Here is a 27654-nt window from a genome sequence, read left to right as displayed (position 1 = left end):
TACCGGCAATAGAAGGGGTCCAGATATTGTAGCCCAGGAGTGAGCCGGGAGATGGTTCTAGCATTGGCTAGCCCCAGGCTAGTTGGTGCTAGCTCCGGGACAGAAACGTAAGCCAGGAGTAGTTAACCCTGGTTGCGGTTAGCTAGCTGTGATGATCCAGATGAAAAGGTTCAGAGTTTGTGGTAGGAATTCGGGGATATGGAGAGAAAAATAGGTCCGGTATGCTCTGGTTTGAAACGCGTTGTACGAACTGGCGAGAGCTTTCCGAGCTAAAGGTTAGCTGATGAACGCTAGCAGTGGTTAGCTGACTGATAGTTGGTTAGCTAGCTAAAAAAAAACAGTAGCTAAGCAGGGGAGAAGTCTGTCCACAATAAAGTGATGCTATGCCTTTTAAACAATACTATCAACAAGGCAGGTCCTACATGCTCTAGTTTTGTCGCTCCTGGACAGCCGTGTGGTCACTTGCCACAAAGAGGGACCTCAGAAAATTACCATTGGCTCAGAACAGGGCAGCATGACTGGCCCTTAATAAATGTTCCCGGAGAGCTAACATTAATAATATGCTTGTAAGTCTCTCATGGCTCAAAGTGGAGGAGAGATTGACTTCATCACTACTTGTTTTTGTAAGAAGTGTTGACATGCTGAATGCACCGAGGTGTCTGTTTAAACTACTAGCACACAGCTCGGACACCCATGTATACCCCACAAGACATGCCACAAGAGGTCTCTTCACAATCCCCAAGTCAAGAACAGACTATGGGAGACACACAGTACTACATAGAGCCATGGCTACATGGAACTCTATTCCACATCAGGTAACTGATGCAAGCACCATAATAAGACACGCAGTCTACACACACGTACACATGGATGTTGTATTGTAAATATGTGATATTGGAGTAGAGGCCTGAGGGAACACACTAAATGTATTGGGTAAAGTGTTATGAAATGTAATGTCATGTAATATTTTAAACTGTATATAACTGTCTTAATTTTGCTGGACCCCAGGAAGAATATGGGGATCCATAATAAATACAAATTCAAATACCAATGTAAATGGTCTCGGATGGTTGAGGGGCAGCTCACGGGGAACTGTGGGGGGATCTTGGACGGTTGGTGGCCTGGCGGTTGGTAGCTTGGGCCGGTGGACGATAGGTTGCTGGTTCGGGTCCCCATTTTGACTTGGTGGGAGATCTGTCGACGTGTCCTTGGGCAGTGCGTTGATCCTGGTTGCGTCTGTGGGTCGCTCAAGATGGGAGTCTGTTAGATGACTGAATGTAATGTAAATGTTGAGTGGCTTCACCGCACGTAGATTGTATGTTTTAATATTCAATAATAAAAAATACAAAAATGACATACTCCTTACTTTTTTGACGTCTAGATTAGAATAACTGTATCCAATTATATTTTCTATTTTCATTAGCTAGTCTTCTAATACAAAGGAAGGTGATGCAGGGGTGAACAACACAATATGTGTGTCTGTCTGTCTGTGGTTTTAGCTATCAAAGCGGTGGAAATGGACACTTCAGATTCAAATCTAAGTAGTCTGAGTCGTGTTCAGTGTCCTGAAGCAAACCCTCACCCCCTCTGACACTGTCTTTCATACGCACAACACACAGTATCATGTTTTGAAGCGACCCCTGCCAAACCAAACTGTAGCATGGACAAAATCGCTTTGCTAATCTGCTGTTTGATAAGCCCTAGACACAAGACTCCATGGAGTGGTTCTTATCACACGGGTAATGTGCCGCACGCGCATAACATTAAACACCTCACACACACATACAGTATGAGGAATTAAACACCTCACTCACACACACGTATTGTATGAGGCCGAAAACACCTCACTCACACACACATATCGTATGAGGCATAAAACACCTCACGAACACACACACATATTTGCACATACTGTATATACGCACACACATACGCAAACAATATACAGTACATATGCACAGGCACACACACACGAAACAGGCCTCACCGGGCCACCACTATAACCATTAAAGGGCCCAGTCTTCCGCAGGAGAGATAAACAGCTATCGTAAAATAACAGAAAGGCAAAGGCTCTGCATTTGTATTCAGTGCTGCTATCCTATACAATCATAACCAAATCTCAACCTAATCACAAACGTAAATGTAACACATGAAAATAATCTTCACAGGGAAATTATCTTAAATAAACCATTTAGGAAGAATAATGTTTACATTGGAAGAAGTGTTTCTTGGCTATCGCCCCAACGGCTTAGCTGTAGCTGTTATTATCAATGAATTCTTTATACCCTGAGCCAAGTTATTGTGCTGTTTTGTTCGGTCGTAGACATTGGCTACTTCAAGTACAAAGCCATAAGCAATTGTAATAAGGAGGGGAGAGCTAAGATTAATTATGTTATCAGTTGAGTCATTGTTTGAGCTAGATTGACATTTTCCCTGGCACAAAGCAGTCGTCTTGGGATGGAATACAACAATAGTTAGACACACAAGAGCAGGGCCACAGTGGCGTCTAGCTAGCCACTTAAGTTTAAGATCACAAGAAATGACTTTGTTCGCTTGCTCTAATGATAATAGCCTACCTACATAACTATACGTGACTGTTCCATTTTACTTAGTGATATCAAGTTACCCATGCATGTATTTTCATTTAATTTCTGAATAAAAACAAATGAAACAAACCTGGCTACTGTTTTGTATTTGATGCACTAAGTTTCATGTAGTTTTCATAGATCTTCACGAAAATGCATGTCAAGCATATTGAATACCTTGGCTTTTTCAAGGAAGATTAATTTAAAATAAAGATCAAATTTTCTCATGCTCGATAAGCTCTCTACTCTCTGCTATGTAGCCTACATTCCCAAAGCTTTCAACAATCTCAAGTGATACTGAAATTCTACATCTTTTCACAAAGGACAGACCCGTAACACAACACAAAGCAGTCAGTGTTGACCATGGTATGGATTACTTCTGTTTTTCTCAAATGTGAGTGTGGGGGAAGCAAACCCCAGACCCCACCCCAGCAACCAAGCACCCCATACCCCTCCATAGGGACAGCTGTCAGACTGAGTTTCAAACCAAAAGCGTCACTCTCTGGTGTCCCCAACCCCCTCCTGTCTCTCCTGACATCATCAATGCGAGACGCACTGAGCATAATCAACTCAGCTATTGTCTAACTCGGTGCAATCCATCAATTACAGAGACACATTGTGGGCAAACACTATTCTCACTGCACATATATTGTACAGACCATCTGACACAAGTTGTTTAAAGATGTTGAGATGAAGGGGGAGAATGAAGAGGTGTGGAGGAAGGGAGAAAGAGTAGGATAAAAGAGCTGGAGGGAGAAACTATATGGATGTGTCTTTGGATAGATAGACTGATAGATTGATAGATGAATGTCTGGGTGAGCAGATTGCTCAAAATATTGACCAGTCATACATTGAATATTGATCAGGAAACAAGATGTATCAGCTATCAGAGCCTTGTTGCCGGTGGCTGATCCCTCCCTGTGTGGGAAACTGTAGTAGAACCTGACCATAGAACCTTCACTTAGTGTACTGGGTCAACCAACTACTCAATGGTTTTAAATGGTTTCCACTGCTCACATGACCATGTATGGTCTCGTTTGGAATACAGAAGGAAAAACACTATTGGGTGGCTACTGGAGTATAGCCAGCCCATTGCAGCTGTCCCTAAATATACTGAACAAAAATATTAACACAACATGTAAAGTGTTGGTCCAATGTTTCATGAGCTAAAGTAAAAGATCCCAGAATTGTTCCATACTCATAAAAAGCATATTTCTCTCAAATGTTGTGCACAAATTTGTTTACATGTCTGTTAGTGAGCATTTCTCCTTTGCTAAGATAATCCATCCACCTGACAGGTGTGGCATATCTAGAAGCTGATTAAACAGCATGATCATTACACAAGTGCACCTTGTGCTGGGGACAATAAAAGGCCTCTAAAATGTGAGTTTTGTTTTGTCACACAACACTATGCCATTTGCCCTATAATTTGCAAATAAATTCATAAAAAATCCTACAGTGTGATTTTCTGGATTTTTTTTCCTAATTTTGTCTGTCATAGTTGAAGTGTACCTATGATGAAAATTACAGGCCTCTCATCTTTTTAAGTGGGAGAACTTGCACAATTGGTGGCTGACTAAATACTTTTTTTGCCTCACTGTATCTGTGATCAACAGGATGCATATCTGTATTCCTAGTCATGTGAAATCCATAGACTTGGGCTTAATTTACTGATTTCCTTATATGAACTGTAACTCAGTAAAATCTTTGAAATTGTTGCATGTTGTGTTGTTTATATTTTTGTTCAGTGTATTTTTGTCTTGATTGCCCCCTAGTGGAGTCCTAAAAAGCCATCTTAAACACTTTGTTACTCTTTCCATTGGAGTAATCACTGATCTGAAGCTTTCACCTCTCCCTCTCTTCCTCCCTCTGCTTCTCTCTGTCAGTGTGTTTGGCAGGTAAGCCACCCACCTGTATGTTCAGGTGGTTATGTAACCAGACTTTACCCACTGGAGAAGATTACAGAAACAATGTCCTCTTAGCAAAGAGTTTAGGTTTGACAAGTTCACTTCTCGCTCTTTATCTCTGTCTGCCTTTCTCGCACTCCTTTATGTCTCTCTCCTTACTGATTCTTCCCTTTCTCTCTTTTTCTTTGTATCTCCCTGTTTTGTTCTGTTCACCTCTCTACTCAAAAATAATAAACAGAGATATAAAGAATAAAAGAGGGAGGGAGAAGATTCCCAAGGTTCCCATAGCTCCCCACACCTTATCTCACTTTTCTTCCTTCTCTCATCCTCTTCTCTGGCATACACACTTGTGTCCCAAGCCGATCACAGGGCCCATCTCAGGTGTGAAGCTGCCTTGGTAGTGTTTACACAGGTGGAATACTTTTAGTCAGCACCTGACCCTCTAAGCATGACGTCTCTGATTCAGGCACCTGGTGACAACAGGAACCTTTCACACACACACAGGAACACAGGAACACACACACACACACACACACACACACACACACACACACACACACACACACACACACACACACACACACACACTCTTAGGTTTTATTACATACAGTCGGGAGGAACTACTGCATATAAGAGCAAGGTCAACTCAACATCATTACGACCAGGAATACAACTTTCCCGAAGCGGATCCTGTGTTTTGCCCACCACCCAGGACAATGGATCGGATCCCAGCCAGCGAACCAAAACAATGACGCCGTAAAAGGGGCAGATGAAGCGGTCTTCTGGTCAGGCTCCGGAGACGGGCACATCACACACTGCTCCTGAGCATACTACTTGCCAATGTCCAGTCTCTTGACAACAAGGTTGATGAAATCCGAGCAAGGGTAGCATTCCAGAGAGACATAAGAGACTGTAACGTTCTTTGCTTCATGGAAACATGGCTCACTCGAGACACGCTATTGGAGTCGATACAGCCAGCTGTTTTTTTCACGCATCGCGCCGACAGAAACAAGCATCTTTCTGGTAAGAAGAGGGGCGGGGGGGTATGCCTTATGATTAACGAAACGTGGTGTGATCATAACAACATACAGGAACTCAAGTCCTTCTGTTCACCTGACTTAGAATTCCTCACAATCAAATGTCGACCGCATTATCCACCAAGAGAATTCTTTTCGATTATAATCACATCCGCATATATTCCCTCCAAGCAGACACATCGATGGCCCTGAACAAACTTTATTTGACTCTACATAAACTGGAAACCACATATCCCGAGGCTGCATTCATTGTAGCTGGGGATTTTAACAAGGCCAATCTGAAAACAAGACTCCCTAAATTCTATCAGCATATCGATTTTGCTACCAGGGCTGGTAAAACCCTGGATCATTGTTATTCTAACTTCCGCGACGCATATAAGGCCCTCCCCTGCCCTCCTTTCGGAAAAGCTGAGCACGACTCCATTTTGTTGCTCCCTGCCTATAGACAGAGACTAAAACAGGAAGCTCCCGTGCTCAGGTCTGTTCAACGCTGGTCCGACCAATCTGATTCCACGCTTCAAGATTGCTTCGATCACATGGATTGGGATATGTTCCGCATTGCATAAAAAAACAACATTGATGAATACGCTGATTCGGTGAGCGAGTATATTAGCAAGTGCATCAGCAATGTCGTACCCACAGCAACTATTAAAACATTCCCAAACCAGAAACCATGGATTGATGGCAGCATTCGCGCGAACCACTGCTTTTAACCAGGGCAAGGTGACTGGAAACATGACCGAATACAAACAGTGTAGCAATTCCCTCCGCAAGGCAATCAAACAAGCTAAGTGTCAGTATAGACAAAGTAGAGTCGCAATTCAACGGCTCAGACACAAGAGGTATGTGGCAGGGTCTACAGTCAATCACGGATTACAAAAGGAAAACCAGCCCCGTCGCGGACCAGGATGTCTTGCTCCCAGACAGACTAAACAACTTCTTTGCTCGATTTGAGGACAATACAGTGCCACTGACACGGCCCTCTACCAAAACCTGCGGACTCTCCTTCACTGCAGCCGACGTGAGTAAAACATTTAAATGTTTTAAACCTAGCAAGGCTGCAGGCCCAGACGGCATCCCCAGCCACGTCATAAGAGCATGCGCAGACCAGCTGGCTGGTGTGTTTACGGACATATTCAATCAATGCTTATCCCAGTCTGCTATTCCCACATGCTTCAAGAGGGCCACCATTGTTCCTGTTCCCAAGAAAGCGAAGGTAACTGAGCTAAATTACTACCGCCCCGTAGCACTCACTTCCGTCATCATGAAGTGCTTTGAGAGACAAATCAAGGACCATATCACCTCCACCCTACCTGACACCCTAGACCCACTCCAATTTGCTTTCCGCCCCAATAGGTCCACAGACGACGCAATCGCAAGCACACTGCACACTGCCCTAACCCATCTGGACAAGAGGAATACCTATGTGAGAATGCTGTTCATCGACCACAGCTCAGCATTTAACACCATAGTACCCTCCAAACTGATGTTGTAGGTAACAACATCTCCACCCAGCTGATCCTCAACACTGGGGCCCCACAAGGGTGCATTCTGAGCCCTCTCCTGTACTCCCTGTTCACCCACGACTGCGTGGCCATGCACGCCTCCAACTCAATCAACAAGTTTGCAGACAACACCACAGTGGTAGGCTTGATTACCAACAACGACGAGACAGCCTACAGGGAGGAGGTGAGGGCCCTCAGAGTGTGGTGTCTGGAAAATAACGTCAAGAAAACAAAGGAGATGATCGTGGACTTCAGGATACAGCAGAGGGAGCACCCACCTATCCACATCGACGGGACAGTAGTGGAGTGGGTAGTGGGTTTTAAGTTCCACTGCGTACACATCAAACTGAATTGGTCCACCCACACAGACAGCGTGGTGAAGAAGGCGCAGCAGCGCCTCTTCAACCTCAGGAGGCTGAAGAAATTTGGCTTGTCACCAAAAGCACTGACAAACTTTTACAGATGCACAATCGAGAGCATCCTGTCGGGCTGTATCACCGCCTGGTATGGCAACTGCTCCACCCACAACCATAAGGCTCTCCAGAGGGTAGTGAGGTCTGTACAACGCATCACCGGGGGCAAACTACCTGCCCTCCAGGACACCTACACCAACCGAAGTCACAGGAAGGCCAAAAAGATCATCAAGGATAACAACCATCCGAGCCACTGCCTGTTCACCCCGCTATCATCCAGAAGGCGAGGTCAGTACAGGTGCATCAAAGCAGGGACTGAGAGACTGAAAAACAGATCTATCTCAAAACCATCAGACTGTTAAACAACCACCACTAACATTGAGTGGCTGTTGCCAACATACTGACTCAACTCCAGCCACTTTAATATTGGAAACATTTATGTAAAAAATGTATCACTAGCCACTTTAAACAATGCCACTTCATATGTTTACATACCCTACATTACTCATCTCATATGTATATACGGTACTCGATACCATCTACTGCATCTTGCCTATGCCGTTCTGTACCATCACTCATTCATATATCTTTCTGTACATATTCTTCATCCCTTTACACTTGTGTGTGTATAAGGCAGTTGTTGTGAAATTGTTAGGTTAGATTACTCGTTGGTTATTACTGCATTGTCGGAACTAGAAGCACAAGCATTTCACTACACTTGCATTAACATCTGCTAACCATGTGTATGTGACAAATGAAATTGGATTTGATTTTGACACACACACACAGTGATGTAGTGGTTCAAAGAAAAGTTGGGTAAACTGTTGAGCCAAAAGTGGGTAAACTCTGTTTACTTGCGTTTACCCTCCACTACACCACTGCACATGCACAAACACATACTAAAGGTCAGATTACCTGACCTATCACCCCACAGTTAAGGTCTCTCTCCACAGGTGATAAAGCTAACTGTCTGGCTGGTGTAATACTGGTGTATAGGAGCCAATTTCCTAATACTTCCTCCCACCTCGCTTCTGTTCCTCCGCTCTCTCTAGCCGCTACCCACTCTCCTTTTTCCACTTTCTTTCCCTCATTCTCTTTCTCTCTATCCCATGTTCTCCCTCTGCCTCCTCACTCTCCAATAACTCTCCATCTGTCTCTTTTATCTCCTCTCCTGTCCCTCCTCCGTCTCCACCCTCTCACATACCTGTCCCTCTCTATCTCTATGACCTCTACCTCTCCCTCCCTCCCTCCCCCTCCTCCCGCTACATCTCCCCCTCACTCCCCTCCTCCCTCTACCTCCCCCTCCCTCTACCCCCCTCACTCCCTCCACCTCCCCCTCCCTCCCCTCCGCCCTCTACCTCCCCCTCCCTCCCCTCCGTCCTCTACCTCCATCCCCTCCGCCCTCCCTCTCCCCCTCCCTCTACCCCCCTCTCCCCTCCCCTCTCCCCCTCTCTCTCTAACTCTCATATAAAGGTGGATAGATTGAGCAGAAGCCAGTTAGCCAGGCTAACACAGACCAGTGAGTCTCAGCTACGCCAGGAACACCAATCCAAATGTAATTTTCTGCAAGATTACACACGATAATGACTGGCTTTGGAGGACCGCCATAACTGATGGCTTCCAATTATAGATGTATAACTATCGATCTGTCAACACTAGAGAGAGGGGGAAGTAGGGGGAGGGAGGGAGGGAGGGAGGTAGGGAGGGAGGGAGGGGGAGGGAGGGAGGGAGGGAGGGAGGGAGGGAGGGAGTAAGGCTCTGTAAAGAAATGTTTACTTTGCGAGATGGGAAAAATAATAAAAATGTATTGGAAAAATTATATCACTGACAAACATGACCTTAGAATGCAGGCGGAAGATTGAGGAATGTTCTAATAGCTATTCTCAAAACAAAATGTGTAGCGACACACTGTTTTGAGAGAGGAGAGCAGAAAGCTGATAAAAAAACAGTACGGTGGGTATACCGGAGTACAGGACAGATCTCTACCACCTGGACAAAGGTAATACACACACACACACACACACACACATTTAAATCGAGCCCAAATGCCCTCTAGCCAATTGCCTTGGTCAAAATACCCCACTGTAGATACATACATCCAAATACCCTCTAAATGCCCCCAGTCTAAATATCCCACAACAACCCCTCCATGTCCTAAAAACCCATCCAGCCCCTGCACCTGCTCAGTACTTACTCACTGGTTCCTCCAGAGTACTGCAGCCAGCTGCAGTCAGTCAGTCTCAAGGACAAATGCCTCAGCTCTACCCAGCTCTCTTCCTTCCTCTCCTCTCTGTGGCTCAGCGATGCAGCAGCAGCACAGACCTTTCTCTCCTCTACTCCGGACCAGGCAGTACAGAGTTCACTTACCCCACTCACAGGGGAGTCCTGAGTGTGTGTGATAGGGGGAGAGGATAGAGAGGAAGTAGAGGACACAGCTCTCCTGCATTCCCATAGACACGGGAATTGCTATAGCAGCCTTGCAGAGAGGGGGAGAGAGGGAGGGAAAGAGAGAGGCAATGGCATCACGTTTCAGTGAGGTTCTGTGTCAGCATGTGTTTGATGCAAGTGTAGATGTCAATAAAGATATGCAATTTATGAAGCTGTTTTTGGAAAACTGGTATTTTGATGTTTTCTGAGGGACTTTTTCTTTTTTTACTTGAGGTTTGTGTAAACCATATAAACAATAACAAACATGAATATTACTTCTAAACAGTGTTTATTGTTTCAGAGTATCACCACATTTACTTTGTTCCTTCCTGATTGAACTGACATGTAAAACAGTTTTTGCACAGTTCTGCTAATAATTGTTAAAGACCAGACCATGGTAAGAGAAATTGATCTCACATCTGCTCATAATACAAGGGGATTATTTCACACATTACATTGGCAACACTTTATTTTGCAATCCTATTTCAGTTGGTATTTACCAGGTAAATGGAAGAGACTAACATAACTACAGGACTGTAAAGTAGCGCCCTTCGCTTTATAAAACGTCATTGCCTGTGTCCGAATATAGTTCAAAATAGTAGGCATTTTGGGTATGCACATTTTAAAAAGGTTTTATAGTGTGTGATTTTGTATTTCTTTAGTATGCTTTAAATCCCATGATGTCATACTCATTTAGTCTTCTCATCTAGTAGAATTTGCTGCACATGAGGAAGAGAATCGTCTTGCTAGACAACAGCTGATAATCAGCTGAGGACGCGCTGTACTAAAATGACCAAACGGCGGGAATAAACGTAATTGCGCATTAGATGACACATTCTCAGTAGGATGAGACGAGTACAGCTGATATGTTGCTTACTACATTCGTTTTTAATAAACAGTACGTTCTAAATACTATATAGTAAAGTGGTATTCAAACTTTTTCAGCGGGGATACCATTATTTTCTCCAGCATTTCTGGCAAACCTCCTCCCACCCCAAAATCTAATGAAACAACCTTAAAATCTGTACATTTCGATTTTTACATCAACAAACAACCTTCAACTCTTTACATTTCCAGCTTTCTCATCAAAATGAATAGGAACCAATAAATACATTTACTCAAAAACGTTATACATTGTCCCATACAATCATTTCTTGTGCCCCTTCAACCCAAAGAAAATCTGGCGACTCCATTGCATTGGGGTCACGACCCCGACTTGGAATACCAGATGTAGTACGATTAGTACACAGTATGCAATTTAACTTAAGTATTGGGCAAGCCAGATTTTGGACACAACCACTGTGAATCATTATTGGAAAGGAGGCATTTCCATGTGATGCATACCAAGCAAGTACAGCGTGATTACTTTTGCCTTTTGTTTGGCTTCTTTTTAATAAAATAGACACTATTCTGGAATCTTCAGGGATTGAACATTCTACTTTACAACCATACCATGATTAATTTCCTGAATAATTTACCACACTCTTCCCTCAGGCATACCATCTACACATTCCAACATAACTGACCAATATTCCAAAGAAAGCATATGATAGTTTAAATGTAATATATATTACATTTAAACTATTTTTGTTTTTGTTTTTAAATTTGCCAGTTACTCTGGTATAACACTAATGTAATGCAACTACAAGTAGTATACATTTAATTACCATGCACTACTTAGCTACCACTTCAGCCATCACCTTTTTGTACTAACCAGAGTAAGTACTAGCTACATAGGTTATACCACTATAGTTATCATGGAATAATGCCAATGTAATGTGGCATTGCAAAAAATATTTAAAAGAAAATATAACTTCAACCACATGAACATCCATGAGTGATTTTGATGCTTACAATTATTTTAACCTGAAATATATTTTTTGTCATCCTGTGCAACATCACACAACCATTTGGCTCTGCCATACTTACAGAAAATGGAACGTTGATAGAAGAGAAATTGTATTCTTGTGAAACTGAGCCTTTTAGTGTGTAGTACACACAGTCCAACTATATAGCCTGGCTAGTTGCACACAATCAAACCCAACTACAATGCCTGGTTGTCTTCTCTTCATTCCTTCTCTTTTCCCTGGTATGTTGGACATCAAGTACAAATCAGAGTTTAAAAAAAAATATTTTTATTTTATTTAACCTTAATTTAAATAGGCAAGTAGGTTAAGAACAAATTCTTATTTACAAGGACGGCCTACCCCGGTCAAACCCTGATGACGCTGGGTCAATAGTGCGCCGCCCTATAGGACTCCCAATCACAGCCGGATGTAATACAGCCTGGATTCGAACCAGGGACTGTAGTGACGCAGTGCCTTAGACCGCTGCGCCACTCAGGAGCCCTGATGGGAACCCTAACGCTCCATGCACTTCCTCTCTAACCAGGGTTGTGACTTTCCCTATCATAGGATGTACGTCCTCGAAGTAAAACATTTGCATTTGTTCTTTCTTCCAGCTCTGATGCTCCATCAGTCTTTCTTTCCCAGGAAGTGTTGACCACCGTCCTCCCTGCTCTCAGTAGGGTCCATCTCCATCGAGGCCTGCTGGCCTGGCCTGTTCAGTTTGGGGCCTAAAGCGTGGGGCTCAGTTAAAACCCAGGCCCGCTCCCTTGGGTCTCTGTGTGGCCCGAACAGGCTCAGTGATGCCCCTGCCCTCCGGACCCAGGCCCATGCCAGGGCTCCAACCCATACTCTGCAGCATCCGGTTCCCCATGTTGGTCTCTGGGATGGGCCCCGCACTCTCACCTACCACCCCTAGAGAAGGAGACATAAAAGAACAGGAACACAGAGTTACTACAGAGAAGAGGAGATGGAAACATAAAAGGAGAGAGCATGTTAGAGGTGGAGGGAGACATATGTGGAGAGTATTACACTTTACAGAGACTTTATGGACTTTATAGACCACATAGGGTGCCTTCAGAAAGTGTCCATACCCCTGGACTTATTCCATTTTGTTACAGCCCGAATCCAAAATGGGTTAAATTCATTTTTTTTTTAAATTTTTTTTATTTTTTTTTAAATCTCTCACCCATCTACACACAATACCACATAATAACAAAGTGAAAACATATTTTTATACATTATTGCAAATGTATTGAAAATTAAATACAGAAATATCTCAATACTTTGTAGAACCACCTTTGGCAGCAATTACAGCTGTGAGTCTTTCTGGGTAAGTCTCTATGAGCTTTCCACAACTGGATTGTGCAACATTTGCCCATTATGATTTTTAAAATAATTCAAGCACTGTCAACTTGGTTGTTGATCAAAAGTCAAGGGGTCTGAATAGTTTGTGATTGCACTGAATGTGCAATTAATTTATTAAAATAGACTTCCACCCACATCGACCCATGCCTACTCCCACTCCTTAACTTGCCAACATGTGCACGGGCGGTATAAAAGGCTTATTCCGGCAATGTGGTAAAAATGGGACTGTATGAATTGGGTTCCTTAACATTGCCTGATTTATTATAATTTTTTTACAAACAATATACAGTGCCCTTGACTTTTTCCTCGTTTTGTTGTGTTACAGCCTAAATTGGAAAAGGATTATCCCTCTCCCTGTGTCTGGGGGAAAGCAGACTGAAGTAGGTTTTCCTCTAGGATTTTGCCTGTGCTTAGCTCCATTTTTATCCTGAAAAACTCCCCAGTCCTTAACGATTACAAGCATACCCATAACATGATGCAGCCACCACTATGCTTGAAAATATGGAGAGTGGTACTCAGTAATGTGTTGTATTGGATTTGCCCCGAAAATAACACTTTGTATTCAGGGAAATTACTTTAGTGCCTTGTTGCAAACAGGACGCATGTTTTGAAATATTTTATTCTGTACAGGCTTCCTTCTTTTTACTCAGTCAATTAGGTTAGTATTGTGGAACAACTACAATGTTGATTAAACCATTAAACTATGTGACTGTTTCAAAGTCACTCTTGGCCTCATGTTGAAATCCCTGAGAGGCTTCCTTCCTCTTCGAAGGATGCCTGTATCTTTGTAGTGACTGGGTGTATTGATACACAATCCATAGTGTAATTAATAACTTCACCATTCTCAAAGAGATATTGAATGTCTGCTATTTCTTTCCATCTCTACCAATAGGTGCCCTTCTTAGTGAAGCATTGGAAAACCTCCCTGGTGGTTGAATCTGTGTTTGAAATTCACTGCTCGACTGAGGAACCATACAGATTATTGTATGTGTGGGGTACAGAGACGAGGTAGTCATTTAAAAATCATGTTAAACACTTGTTGCAGAGTGAGTCCATAACAAAGGGGTTGAATACTTATTCACTCGATAAATTTCAGCTTTTCATTTGTAATTAGTTTGTAAAAATTTAGGAAACCACAATTCCACTTTGACATTATGGGGTATTTATTGTGTGTAAGCCAGTGACAACAAATCTCAATTGAATCCTTTTCCAATTTAGGCTGTAACACAACAAAACGAGGAAAAAGTCAAGGGCACTGTATATTGTTTGTAAAAAAATTATAATAAATCAGGCAATGTTAAGGAACCCAATTCATACAGTCCCATTTTTACCACATTGCCGGAATAAGCCTTTTATACCGCCCGTGCACATGTTGGCAAGTTAAGGAGTGGGAGTAGGCATGGGTCGATGTGGGTGGAAGTCTATTTTAATAAATTAATTGCACATTCAGTGCAATCACAAACTATTCAGACCCCTTGACTTTTCCCACATTGCAGCCTTATTCTAAAAGGGATTAAATCATTTTTGCCCCTCACAAGTCCACCCACACACACCCACACAAAGCAAAAACAGGTTTTTGTCATTTTTGGACATTTATAACAAATGTGAAACTGAAAAATCAACTTTACATAAGTATTCAGTACTTTGTTGAAGCACCTTTGGCCACGATTACAGCCTCAAGTCTTTTTTGGGTATGATGCTACAAGTGTGGCACAACTGTATTTGGGGAGTTTCTCACAGTCTTCTCTGCAGATCCTCTCGAGCTCTGTCAGGTTGGATGGGGAGAGTCGCTGCACAACTATTTTCAGGTCTCTCCAAAGATGTTAGATCGGGTTCAAGTCCGGGCTCTGGCTGGGCCACAAGGACATTCAGAGATTTCTCCCGAAGCCACTCTGTCTGGGCTGTGTGCTTAGGGTCGTTGTCCTGTTGGAAGGTGAACCTTCACCCCTGGCTCTGAGGTCCTGAGTACTCTGGGGCAGGTTTTCATCCAGGATCTCTCTGTACTTTGCTCTGCTCATATTCCCCCTCGATCCTGACTAGTCTCCCAGTCCCTGCCTTTCAAAAACATCCCCACAGCATGATGCTGCGGTCACCACCATGCTTCACCGTAGGGATGGTGCCAGGTTTCCTCCAGACGTGACACTCTGCATTCAGGCCAAAGAGCTCAATCTTGATTTCATCAGACCAGAGAATCTTGTTTCTCATGGTCAGAGTCCTTTAGGTGCCTTTTGGCAAACGCGGGCTGTCATGACGCGGGCTGTCATGTGCCTTTTACTGGGCAGTGGCTTCTGTTTGGCTACTCTACCATAAAGGCCAGATTGGTGGAGTGCTGCAGAGATGGTTGTCCTTCTGTAAGGTTCTCCCATCTCCGCAGAGGAACCCTGGAGCTCTGTCAGAGTGACCTTCGGCTCAGTTTGGCCGGGCGGCCAGCTCTAGGAAGAGTCTTGGTGGTTCCAGACATCTTCCATTTAAGAATGATGGAGGCCACGGTGTTCTTGGGGACCTTCAATGCTGTCAAAAAAATGTTTTGCTACCCTTCCCCAGATATGTGCCTCGAGACAATCCTGTCTCAGAGCCCTACGGACAATTCCTTCAACCTCATGGCTTGGTTTTTGCTCTGACATGCACTGTCACCTGTGTGACCTCATATAGACAGGTGTGTGCCTTTCCAAATCATGTCCAATCAATTGAATTTACCACAGGTGGACTCCAATCAAGTTGTTGAAACATCTCAAGGATGATCAATGGAAACAGGATGCACCTGAGCTCAATTTAAAGTCTCATAGCAAAGGGTCTGAATACTTCTGTAAATAAGGTATTTTTGTTTAATAAATGTGCAAACATTTCTAAAAAGCAGATATTTTGAAACAGAGCCCAAGCCCATGTTTCATCTCTTTCCTACCCTCACTCCGCTTCGTTATGGAACAGGTGTAGGGTCTTACATTGAGAGTATATTCAACAGGATAACTATAGAAAATAATAGCATATCTATATTTTTTAAAGAATGCAAGTCTTGTGTACATATTTCACAACCTCCACAGGCTTTTGGAGTTGCCTTTAGGCAATTAAGCCAAATAATAAGCCTACATTTGAATTAGGCTACATTATTGCATGCTAAATGTTTTCTGATCAATATGATAGATGAGTAAACGAATAGACGAGCTGCCACCTCCACTTATTTGCCCAGCCAGTGAATAAACCAAATATACAGACGGAGATTCACTGAAACAAAATCACATTGATCGATTAAGACAAGTCACCGGCTTTTGGGCAGGAGTATATGGGATCCATATCATGCCAAATGTATTCACAAAGGTAAATCACCAATCCACAAATGTAAATCCCCAAATGTAAATCACTGTAAGGTTCTGTATTTATTTTCTAAACCTTGTGTTCTTGAACGTAGCCCTGTCTTTCATTTTTGTTCATTGATTTCACCTGTGTTAGTTACTCACCTGGTCTCATCAGCTCCTTATTTAGTTCAGTTCATTCGGTTGGTGCCTTTGTGAGGTATTGTTCTTTTTGACTTTACTAAGCCTTTTTCTAGCTTGTTTGTGAGAACCAGTTATAGCCTTCAGTCCTAGTTTTTATTTACCTGCCTGTTTCCCAACCTGTGTATGACCATTGCCTGCGACCACGATTCCTGCCTTCTGCGAAGGCGAAATAAACACCTGCCGCGCGTGAATCTATACCTTTTTCTCCCTGAGTATTCACTACAATCCCCAATCCACTTCACTATCCACAAACACATTTATTTGATATATTGATTTACAAATACATATTGCATTATATTGGAAATGACCTGCATATCTGCAGTTATAAAAAGATTAATGCAATACATCGATTTACAAATCCAAATCAAAAGGTGTTTGTTTGTGGATAGCGATTTACATTTGTGGAAAGTGATTTACATTTACATTTGTGGATTGGTGATTTATATTTGTGAATACATTCGGCATGACATGGATTCCATTAGAGTAGGCCTAGGCTACTGAACGATTGCGAGTGAAGAGCAAAATAATCCACTTGTTAAACTACATAACATGCAGGCAAATTCTTCTGATTAGTGCTGATAAACGGTGCTGAAATAGTTGACCAAACACAGTTAGGCTATTATAACAATAGGATGACTTTGGGAGTTTCAGTAAGCAACAATTCTTTGCCTTCAAATACATTAGCCTACTTTATTCAATATTCCATCCAGTTGTGGTTAAGAAAACAGTGCTAAGGGCTATGTGAAGAGATGGGTGAAGTGACATGCCTCGCAATGTTTAGAACTGCCAGAAGGATGGTAACAGCGTAGTAGTAACTGGTGCTGCCTAGCAACCATCAAGAGCTTAAGAGTGTAGTGCGTGCCAATGCCGCCTCAGCATTACGGCTACATTTCATACTAAGCCGCGGGCAGAACTTTACCGCAATCATGACTAGATCGGTTCGTGGAAATAAACATTTAGGCTTTGGATGGAAAAAAGTTGGCGGGATGCTAAAGTATGTTAGAGGGAGACATAAGAGGAGAGGGAAAGAGAGAACTTGAAGGAGACCGGAAGGCTTATTGATTAGGCTCAATGGGCTGAAAAAGCTACAGTATTTAACCCCTGAACTCTACCTCTAACCCAATGAACCAGCTGAGGCCTGCGCTACAATGATTGTGTCACAAAATACATCTCGTCTCTTCTTTTTCCTTGACCTTTACGCACAGTGCCTTCAGAAAGTACTAAGTCCACATTTTGTTGTGTTATAGCCTGAATTCAAATTGGATTAAATAAATAAAATCTCACCATCTATACACAATACCCCATAATGACAAAGTGAGAACAAGTTTTAAGAAATGTTTGCTAATTTATTGAAAATGAAATACAGAAATATCTCATTAAACACAAATATTCACACCCCTTTGCTATGACACTCCAAATTGAGTTCAGGTGCATCCAATTTCCTTTGATAATCCTTGAGATGTCACTGCAACTTGACTGGAGTCCACCTGTGGCCAATTCAATTGTTTGGACATGATTTAGAAAGAAACACATCTGTCTATATAAGGTTCCACAGTTGACAGTGCATGTCAAAGGGAATTGTGGAGACGAAGATGGCAGAAGAAGTGGATGCTGAGTTGGAATTAAGCAGCATGTCGAGTAAATCTGGTGAAGAGGAATGTTCTGAATGGGCAACAGTAGTATTGAAAACTGGAACAAAAAGGAAATGGCCTGAAATTGGAGTAGAGGATACACGTGTAAATTAATCGCTTCTTGTTGGGATGCGTTTGTTGAGTAAGGATGCGTTTGTGGAGTAAGGATGCGTTTGTGGAGTAAGGATGCGTTTGTGGAGTAAGGATGCGTTTGTGGAGTAAGGATGCGTTTGTGAGGTTTAAGGATGTTTGTTTGTGAGGATAAGGATGCGTTTGTAAGGAGATAAGGATGCGTTTGTGAGGTAAGGATGCGTTTGTGAGGTAAGGATGCGTTTGTGAGGTAAGGATGCGTTTGTGGGGTAAGGATGCGTTTGTGGAGTAAGGTTGCGTTTGTGGAGTAAGGATGCGTTTGTGGGAAACCCGATTGAGGTGTCAAATGGTGAGTCTGTCAGAGTGACCAGGAGTGCTCTTATTTTGATTAATAGTTTTTCTGAAGAGCAGAAGAAGATTGCAGTGGGCTTCAAAAGAATCCGGACAACAGAAGTTTTGTGTTTTGAACTTCGGAGTAGAGCACCAGTCAAAGGAGTAATCTCAGGGGTGACGACAGGTGTTCAAGTTGAATAACTGAAGAGAATTCCTAGTGTGGTTGGTGCCCAGTGTCTGATCCGCTGGGTGAATGTCTGTAGGCCCTGCTTTTTGATAAAGTCTGTAGGCCCTGCTTTTTGATAATGTCTGTAGGCCCTGTTTTTTGATAAAGTCTGTAGGCCCTGCTTTTTGATAAAGAGCAAATACCTACGCATGTGAAGCTTGGTTATTGAAGCTATGCCGTAAGAACTTTCGTCACCAAACCACTGTAGTGTAAGAATTGTAAAGGATTTGGCCATGTTTCAAGTGTGTGCAGACGAACAGAGTATACTGAAGAAAGGTGTGTAAAAGGATAACAGTGTTGCAATTGAGTTCCTGGAGTGCCCTGTAAGGATGAAGGAAATTGGAGGTGGCTAAAGTTAATCAATTGAATCTACAATGGAGGCGATTAAAATAATTGAGAAAACAAGTGGTGCTAGCGAAGAGATGGTAGTGGATACAACTCAGCCTGTAGTCAATGTTTACTGCCAGACATAATATACCCTGTGTGTTAAAGGTGGATTTTTGTTGCATTCACTGCCAGTCAAACTGTACAGCACAAGTCTCAAAGAAGTCAAAGAAACTAGACATGATTGTGCCTATAGCAGAAATGTTTTTGGGACTCAAGGACTTTACATTGAAAGACTTGGAAGGGGTACTGGTGTTGGAAGACCCACCTTCCCAGGTTCCCCCTTGAGCCTGTGTTGGGATCAAATCTGTTGTATTTATTTTTAACAGAAAAGTTGTTTTATTTTTGGGGGGGGGGTTGTTTTTTTGGGAGGGATCCTGTTTCCATCCTGCATAGTAGGTAGCGGGATGCACATTAAATTGTGTGATCGCCAATATACCATAGAAGAAGTGCATGTCAGAGCAGAAACTATAACATGAAGTCCAAGGAACTGTCCGTAGATCTCCAAAATAGAATTGTGATGAGGCATATATCTGGGGAATGCTATACAATAATTTATAGAGTGTTGAAAGTCTCTATCATTGGGAAATTTAAATCATATGGAACTACCCAGACTCTGGCTAGAGCTGGCCGTCTGACCAAACTGAGCAATCGGCAACAAGGACCTTGGTCAGGAAGGTGACCAAGAACCTAACGACCACCAAAACTACAGAGTTCCTTAGCCGAGATGGGAGAACCTGCCAGAAGGACAACAGTCTCTACAGCACCTTCACCAAACTGGGCTTTATGGGAGAGTGGCTAGACAGAAGTCACGCCTAAGAAAAAGGCACATGAAAGCACACCTGGAGTTTGCAAGAAGGCATATGAAAGACTGAGATCATAACGCAAAAGATTCTGTAGTCTGATGAGACAAATTAGATTCTGTGTCCTGAATGGAGAAAACCAGTCACAGCTCATCACCTGTCTAACGCCATCCATACTGTGAAGCATGGTGGTGGCAGCATCATGCTATGGGATACTTTTCAGTGGTAGGGACTGGGAGACTGGTAAGGATAGAGGGAACAATGAATGCAGCCAAATACAGGCAAATCCTTGATGAGAATCTGATTCAGAACACAAATGACCTTAGACTGAGGTGAAGATTTATGTTTCGACAGGACCATGACCCCAAGCATACAGCCAAAGCAACACTGGAATGGCTTCAGAACAAGAATGTGAAAGTCGCTGAGTGGCCTAGTCAAAGCCCAGAGTTGAATCCAATTGAAAATCTGTAGAAAGACTTAAAGATTGCTGTTACTTAACAAAGCTTGAGAAAATCTGTACGGAAGAATGGGAGAAAATCCCCAAGTCCAGATGTCCGAAGCTGATACAGACATACCCAAGACGACTCAAAGCTGCAATCACCGCCAAAGGTGCTTTTACAAAGTATCGACTCAGGGGTGTGAATACTTATGTAAATGAGATTTCTGTATTTAATTTTCAATAAATTAGCAACATTTTCTAAAAACATGTTTTCACTTTGTCATTATGGGTTATTGTGTGTAGATTGGTGAGGGAAAAAAAAATCTATAATCCATTTTGAATTCCGGCTGTAACGCAACAAATGTGGGATAAGTCCAGGGGTATGAACACTTTCTGAAGGCCCTGTAACAATGAGAGGTGTGGGCAATAGAGCAGACTCCTGTTGCATGACTTCAAGTTGTAGCCATTGGTATACACTCCTTTATATCCTCTTCCTAGAACCAAGGTGGGCACCTGACCAAGACGTATTAACCCTTTATATCCCCAGTCTCATTCCCTTTCCTGGTATTAACATTTTCCACTCCCCTAAAACACACTAACAGAGGTGAAGCGGAGCAGGAACGTTCTGTGATACACCGCCGTGATTGGCTTAGGGTTCATCTGGTATCTCTCTGACTGCAGAGCCTGCCAGCTGACTGGTGTCCAGCCCAGGTTAGGGAGGAAGGGTGAAGGGGCCAAGAGCTAAAGCTGGTTAATGACCGGGGTTGGGGGGGGATGTGTGTAAGTGAGTGAGTGCAGTAGTGTGTGTCAGAAAGAGTTTACCTGTGGGTGGAGGTAAGCCAAGGGGTGCTGCTTTGCGTCTCCTCTTGACTTCCCCCGTACACAGAGACCCCAGGTGACCACTCGTCTGTCTGTAGAACCACAACCAGAACATAGGAATCATTCATTAGCATCCATGTGTTGGCAACATCCTAGAAACAATGTACCGTTGTGGATGGAACCACTGTATCATTTGTGAGATCATTTGTTGATTGGATTATTCCTAATGTACCTGCTGGCTGTTTTCACTGAGCAGCTCCTCCGATGCCCTCTGTCTGTCCGGGAGTCCCAGTGCATCTAGAGAGAGAGAGAGACAGAGAGAATATACTAACAGCTATTAGAAAATGTAAAATACGTCTATCTGGGCATTATCAGCCACAACTGTTTAACAGTTGGTACTGTTTTGAAAGTGCAGCTAGGCAGTGAACTAACAGAGGCATGCCTTACTTGTCCGTGTTCTCGTCTAGACCCCGGACTAAACCACGGGCTGTGGACGACACATAGGTTTGTTTAGTTTATTTGCACACAGTCAAGTCAAATATAGAAAAAAACTGAATAAGGGAAAAAAAGAAAGTGTAGACAAGTATTCTACAAGTCATGTGACTGAAGGTTGTAAGGTAGACTGACTCGTGTGAATGGGGGGGGTCCTGGTGGTGTCGTCCCAGCCGCTCGTTGAAGGCCTGTCCTGGGCTGCCCTGGGAATCGTGGCCCTGGGGCCCACCATGCAGCCAGCTCAGCCTGGCCTGGAACCCTGCCACAGCAGAGACAGCACAGTGCACACATCATAGACTGGAATGGGAGAAACACTATGGCTGCTGTAGAGGCTACAAGACAAACCCTTTGCAGTAGCTGCCCCCTACTGGCCAAATGACAGGTTACAATAGACTTTGGGTAACTCGTTCTACTATTGCGCAAAGAAAAACAGAGACAAGTGGGGGACCAGGAATCAAAATGGTACTGGGCTCAGAGATACAAACAAACAAACCGACAGGTCTGGGTCCAGCTACCTCTCTGTGCCCTGGGGCTCATGATGGGGAAGGATCCGGTGAGGATGCTGTTGAAGACAGGGTCAGCCAGGTCCAGTTCCTCCCCTGCCTCTCTCTCCCACCAGGGAATCACCCCCGCCACCCCACACGCTCCCCCCGGGTCCCCCTCACAGAACCAGTCACTCTGCTCATCATCAGCTGGGAGACGGGAAGAGGTTAGAAGTTAACGGTCAGGGTTTGGAAAATAGTTTTCATACAAAACATTTACTCAGATTTTGGAACAATCTTTTTCAAGACACACATTTTTATCCTTGTTGATAACACTGCTATAAATGACATGGGACAGCAGGTGTTGAATATTTTGTTAAAGCCTAACTTAGATATGTTTCCGCTTATAATTTCTGACATTTGGAAGGCGATTTGTTAGTCAACTTGTAAATAATTAGGTACGTGCAGCTTCTCTTATGGCATAACTTGGTCTAGAAAAATCGGTACTCACAAGAATAAATGTCATAAATGATAGAATTAATGCATTAATAATCTAGTTGACATATCTGATTCTCTCACAGACCAAGATGTTTAGGGATCAGGGAGAAAAGCTCTAACACAGGGTAATGATTCTTCCCACGCAAAATTTGCAAAGGACAGGTTGAAATTAAGGCTGTGAAAATTATCTGGATGTTTCGGATAAGATTTCAGTTCGTCTTGGATGCATAATTTTATGTGATTTAAATACTGTCTGCATTCATGGAAGTGTCAATCACAAAAGATTACACATTTGTACGCAGCCTCTACCCATCCCACTTGCATTCGCTCAAGAGATGCTGAAAGAAAAAAAATCCTATTTCTCCATTCCTGTTCCCGAGACAAAATGTATGCTTGGTTTATCATTGCACTGCAAGAAATACTTCTTCACAAGTACATTTTATATTAGGCTACATGTGACAGGTTATAGGCATGAATTTAACCCATCTCAAGTTCAAAGGTGTGGTAAACCAGGTGGTGTCTTTAGATCCTCAAAGTTCTACAGCTGCACCATTGAGAGCATCTTGACTGGCTGAATCACGTCTTATTATGGAAACCGCAAGGCACCCAACCGCAACGTACTACAGAGGGTGATGAGTATAGCCCCCTTTTCTATTTCTTTCTATCTTTAACTCTGCATAGGTAGAAAGGGACACATAAGTAAGCATTTCACTGTTAGTCTACACCTGTTATTAATAGGTGTTATTTGATCAAATGTTATTTGATCCAGTTCCTCTATACCAGGCGGTATCAGAGAACAAAGACTCCAGCCACCCAAGCCAAAGATCATTCTCTCTGCTACCACACGGCAAGCGGTACCAGTGTACCAAGTCTGGAACCAACAGGACCCTGAACAGCTTCTACCCCTGATACATAAGACTGCTAAACAAGGCTGATAAATAGCTAATCAAATGGCTACCCAGACTACCTACATTGAAACTTGTTTGCACTAACTCTATGCACACACACTGGACACTACCCACACACACTGGACACTACCCACACACACTGGACACTGACAACACACATGCATACTACATACTGAGGCCAAACTCACACACTCACCACATATACTGTTGCCATTGTCAATTATCTCTCCTGTTGTCTAGTCACTTTACCCCTACCTATATGTACATAGCTACCTCAATTACCTCGTACCACTGCACATCGACTAGGTACTACCGGTATATAGGCATGTTATTTTTTACTCATTATTGTTATTCACTGTGTAATTATTCCTTGTGTCACTATTTATATTTTTATCTTTAACTCTGCATTGTTGAAAAAGGACCCGTAAGCGTTTCACTTTTAGTCTACACCTGTTTTTTTACAAAGCATGTAACAATAAAAATGGTACTCCGACATTCCTGTAAATAACAAGATTTGGTGGCCAGCAAAATAGATGGTTACCTTGCCTCCCCTCGTCATTGGTGTACAGTCCACCATCGCTACTGTTGCTGACACTGCTGGTCTCACTAACAGAGAGAGAAAGAGAGAGAGAAATTAGAAAATATGGGGTGTGAGGAGAGGTGATAGGAAAAGAAGAAGAACAATCTGAAATCAATTTCCATTGCCCATCATACAAGGAAAACTCTCAGGAAGATGAAGCTATGGGAAGAATAACCTAGCAAACAAGTCTCCTAAATACTGCTTTCCAACCAGGTGAGCATACCTGTGAATGTATAGGCCTATACCGAGGAGCAGGGAAACACAGCAGACAAGAGAAACACTAACCACCTGTCACTCATGTCCTCGTCCGAGCCCTTCTGCTCCTCAAACTCCATCTTGTCCTTGGGCCCCGCCTGCCCCATAATGGCGTCCTCACTCTCCACCACCACCCCTTCATCAGTTGCCTCCAGCCCCAGCCTGTGGGCAGCCAGTTTCCTCTTCTTTACCCTGCTTTTCCCTCTTCCAACCCCACCACCACCACCAACGAGCTCCATCCCCGCCCTGCCCTCAGCCACGCTCACCCCAGGGATCCTGCACCCTGATTGGTGCTTGGGGACGGGTGGGGGTCCGAGCATGGGGGTGTTGCTACTGGAGGTCACCAGCTCCAGAGGGGGGTCCACGGCCATGCGCTTGACCTTGCGCCGTCGCCTCAAACTACGGGACCCCTCTGCACCCGGCACTCCTCCTAGGTCCTCCTGCCAGATGGGCCGTTTGGCACGCCCTGTGTCGGTGTTCAGGGGTGTACGGCGCTTGGGCCCCAGCTGCTCATCAGAGTCGCTGTTATCACGGGCGTGGCTGTTGCTGCTGGCAATGCCGCCTGTGGTGGTGCGGTAGTCCTGAGAGGAAATTAGCGAGGAAGAGAAGGAGAGCAAGAGGAAAGACAAAACGGTTAGCCAAAGAGACGTTCAGAAAGTCCAACATTTTACATACACTCTTATCCAGAACGACTTACAGGGGACATTAGGGTTAAGTGCCTTGCTCAAGGGCACATCAGATTATTTTCACTTAGTTGGCTCGGGATTTGAACCAGCAACCTTTCATTTACTGGCCCAATACTCTTAACCACTAGGCTACCTAGCTTAGACAGTAAAATGGACAGTATCTGTTATCTTAAGGAATCTGCTTACTGTACTTTCCTGGGGGGAAAAAAAGCAGTTACCAAAGGAACTATTCCTTTACAATAACAACAAGACCATTTCATTAAGGGCCTACCCGAGACCCCCTCCCCACCTTGTGTTCGTCCAGGCTGGACTCAGATCCCTCACTGAGGTGGCCAGTCTCCCAGGGTGGGTGAGGGTTGTCAGAGCGTCGCTTCCTCCCACGACGTTTCCGGGCCTGTCTCTTCAGCAGGCAGCCTACGGCCAGCGCGTGGTCCCCCCCATCCCCAAAGCCCCCCCGTGCCGCCTGCTCCGAGCTCTCCTCCAGCGCCGACACCAGGTCATGGACCAGCTCGTCCATCGCCCGGCTAAAGTGCCTGGGGAAGGAGAGAAAGGAGGTATGAGTGTGTCACAAACAGTGAAGAATTTAATTTGTGTGTGTGTTGTGAAGGCTCATGTCCTCATCCATAACCTCTTGCCACGCCTTTCCTCCCTGGCCACGCTCCACCACAACCGTCTCCACTCTGCTCATTAGCACCCATGTCTATTTAAGCAATAGTGTTCCCTCCAAAATAGCTTATTCCTGTTGGTGAATGTATGAGGTGGACATCCTATTTTTTTTCTTCCATGGTGTGTGTGGCTGTACTTTCCATTATTGGCACATTTGTAAATGTGTTAACATTAAGATCCTTGGAGTTTGTCAAAGTGTATATGCGGCTGCCATATTTTGTACAATTTCCTGCCAGTCCAGTATGTAAGATCCTCTGTTTGATACACTTTGGTTTATTCTGCTTTTTACACTTGTCTGTCATGCTTGTATGTTAACGTGTTACCTCCCTCTTGTTTTTCCCTAGTAAACTATATTATCCTGCAACCCTTCCACATGTGCTCCTGCCTGTGTTCAATACAACCCTACTATCTGGATTCTTGCTTAATCTGCATTAAGTTGTCAATGTGGCATTCTGAACTCTAAACCAGTCAACCTCCTTATACAATCCACCTTTTTTTGTGTACAGCCTAGTGTGTATCCTATTAAGTGTCAATGTGAAACTGTCCCACGAGACCAGGGCTGTATTCATTGTGCAGCAGAATCTTTCGTAACGAAAACCAGTTTATATTCGGTAAATTTATGTTGCCTCGTTCCGTTTGCTCTGATACTTAACTTTCGTTACAAGGCGTAATTAATACGCCCCTAGCATCTTATGATCTGTAATGGAAGGTGTTCCCGTGTATGTGCCAGCTAGCTATTAGCTGAACTTGCATGCAAGACTTGTGCTAGACGGCCCAGGCACAATCCATGGAGATCTGGCCTCACTTTAAAAGCTAACGCGTTAGCTAGTATTGTTGGCTAAATCGCAAAAGAAAAGCTAGTTCACTTTGATGAGCTAAATCTAGACCGAGAACGCAATTTGGGCAGTCAGACGTTAGTGATCCATTTAGCTGACAATGTCAACATCTGATATTTAGCTAGGTAACGTTAACCGATTAACGTTGGCACTGTTTCATCAAAATACGTTAGGCAGGGGTGCTATGCTAGCCATGAATTAACATCACTTACCAGCTGGTTCCCGCTTTACCGATGGTCTTTAAATGAGCTTCACGGAACATTAAAGCCCCTCAAAGCCGGTTACTTTTAACCAAAAACAAAGGGAAGCTAGCTAATAAAGCTTGCTAGTACATATGCGAAAGCAGGCAACACAATTCATTCTGTGGTGTGGTTGGCTAACAAGTATGAACGTTAATTGCGCATTACTGCCACCTACTGTACTGGTGTCACTAACTTTGGTAGATTATATGATTCAGAAAATTAACCGCAGTGGGTCAATTTCCGCAACTAAACGCGTGGAAACTCCAGGCTCAACTTCTCTGCTGTTTTGGTGCCCTGGCTACCGTGACGAAAACCCACGCGATGATGCACAGATTTCGAAGTGTTGCACTTTGCTCTTCGGACACTAATAGGGTTTTCCAAAAGCTCAGATCAACATGGCAGTGTTGCCATTGTTTATAAATATCAAAATAATGTCTCCAACTCCCGTATCACAGTCGAACTGAAATGTGTCTACATTTTACGATCAGTGAGAGCCTCAAACATCACGTTCATTTGTATATATCCGCTGGAGACAATGAATCACGTCAAACTTGATTTCAGTGATGTCTTTAACACTAGCGTGAGAAGAAAAAAAGTGGTTGATTATAGAACCACGATGCAGGTGATGGCTGTGGGATGAAGTTGGTAAAGAGCAAGTGCAGAAACTTCATGACCATTAATCACAGTTTTTGAAGTTCATGTAG

At 43.6% G+C, this 27654-nt stretch overlaps 2 protein-coding genes across 3 annotated transcripts in view; both read right to left on the bottom strand.

Moving 5' to 3' along the window:
- The window catches only part of LOC112217666 (estrogen-related receptor gamma), a 46776-nt gene extending 36938 nt beyond the window's left edge, over positions 1-9838 (bottom strand). The window contains exon 1 of the mRNA XM_042300809.1: positions 9642-9838. The gene's annotated coding sequence lies outside the window, so the exon portion shown is untranslated. The remainder of the gene's footprint in view (positions 1-9641) is intronic.
- Positions 9839-11427: 1589 nt separating this feature from the next.
- LOC112217665 (G patch domain-containing protein 2) lies at positions 11428-27339 on the bottom strand. 2 transcript variants are annotated; one of them, XM_024378117.2, is made up of 10 exons: positions 26921-27339; positions 25496-25739; positions 24551-25101; positions 24227-24291; positions 22313-22489; positions 21933-22056; positions 21753-21792; positions 21538-21602; positions 21309-21397; positions 11428-12633 (listed from the first exon to the last, which is right to left on the bottom strand). In XM_024378117.2, exons 1-10 carry the CDS (start codon positions 26968-26970, stop codon positions 12464-12466), a joined length of 1575 nt encoding a protein of 524 aa, XP_024233885.1. In that variant the 5' UTR covers positions 26971-27339; the 3' UTR covers positions 11428-12463. The 2 variants fall into 2 exon arrangements, with proteins under 2 accessions (XP_024233885.1, XP_024233886.1); XM_024378118.2 differs by having other exon boundaries at positions 24554-25101; positions 26921-27334.
- Between the last annotated feature and the right edge of the window lie 315 nt (positions 27340-27654).

The sequence above is a fragment of the Oncorhynchus tshawytscha genome, linkage group LG18, assembly GCF_018296145.1.
Source record: "Oncorhynchus tshawytscha isolate Ot180627B linkage group LG18, Otsh_v2.0, whole genome shotgun sequence".
In the NCBI taxonomy this organism is placed as follows: Eukaryota; Metazoa; Chordata; class Actinopteri; order Salmoniformes; family Salmonidae; genus Oncorhynchus; species Oncorhynchus tshawytscha.
This window is presented reverse-complemented; position numbering and strand designations above follow the sequence as displayed.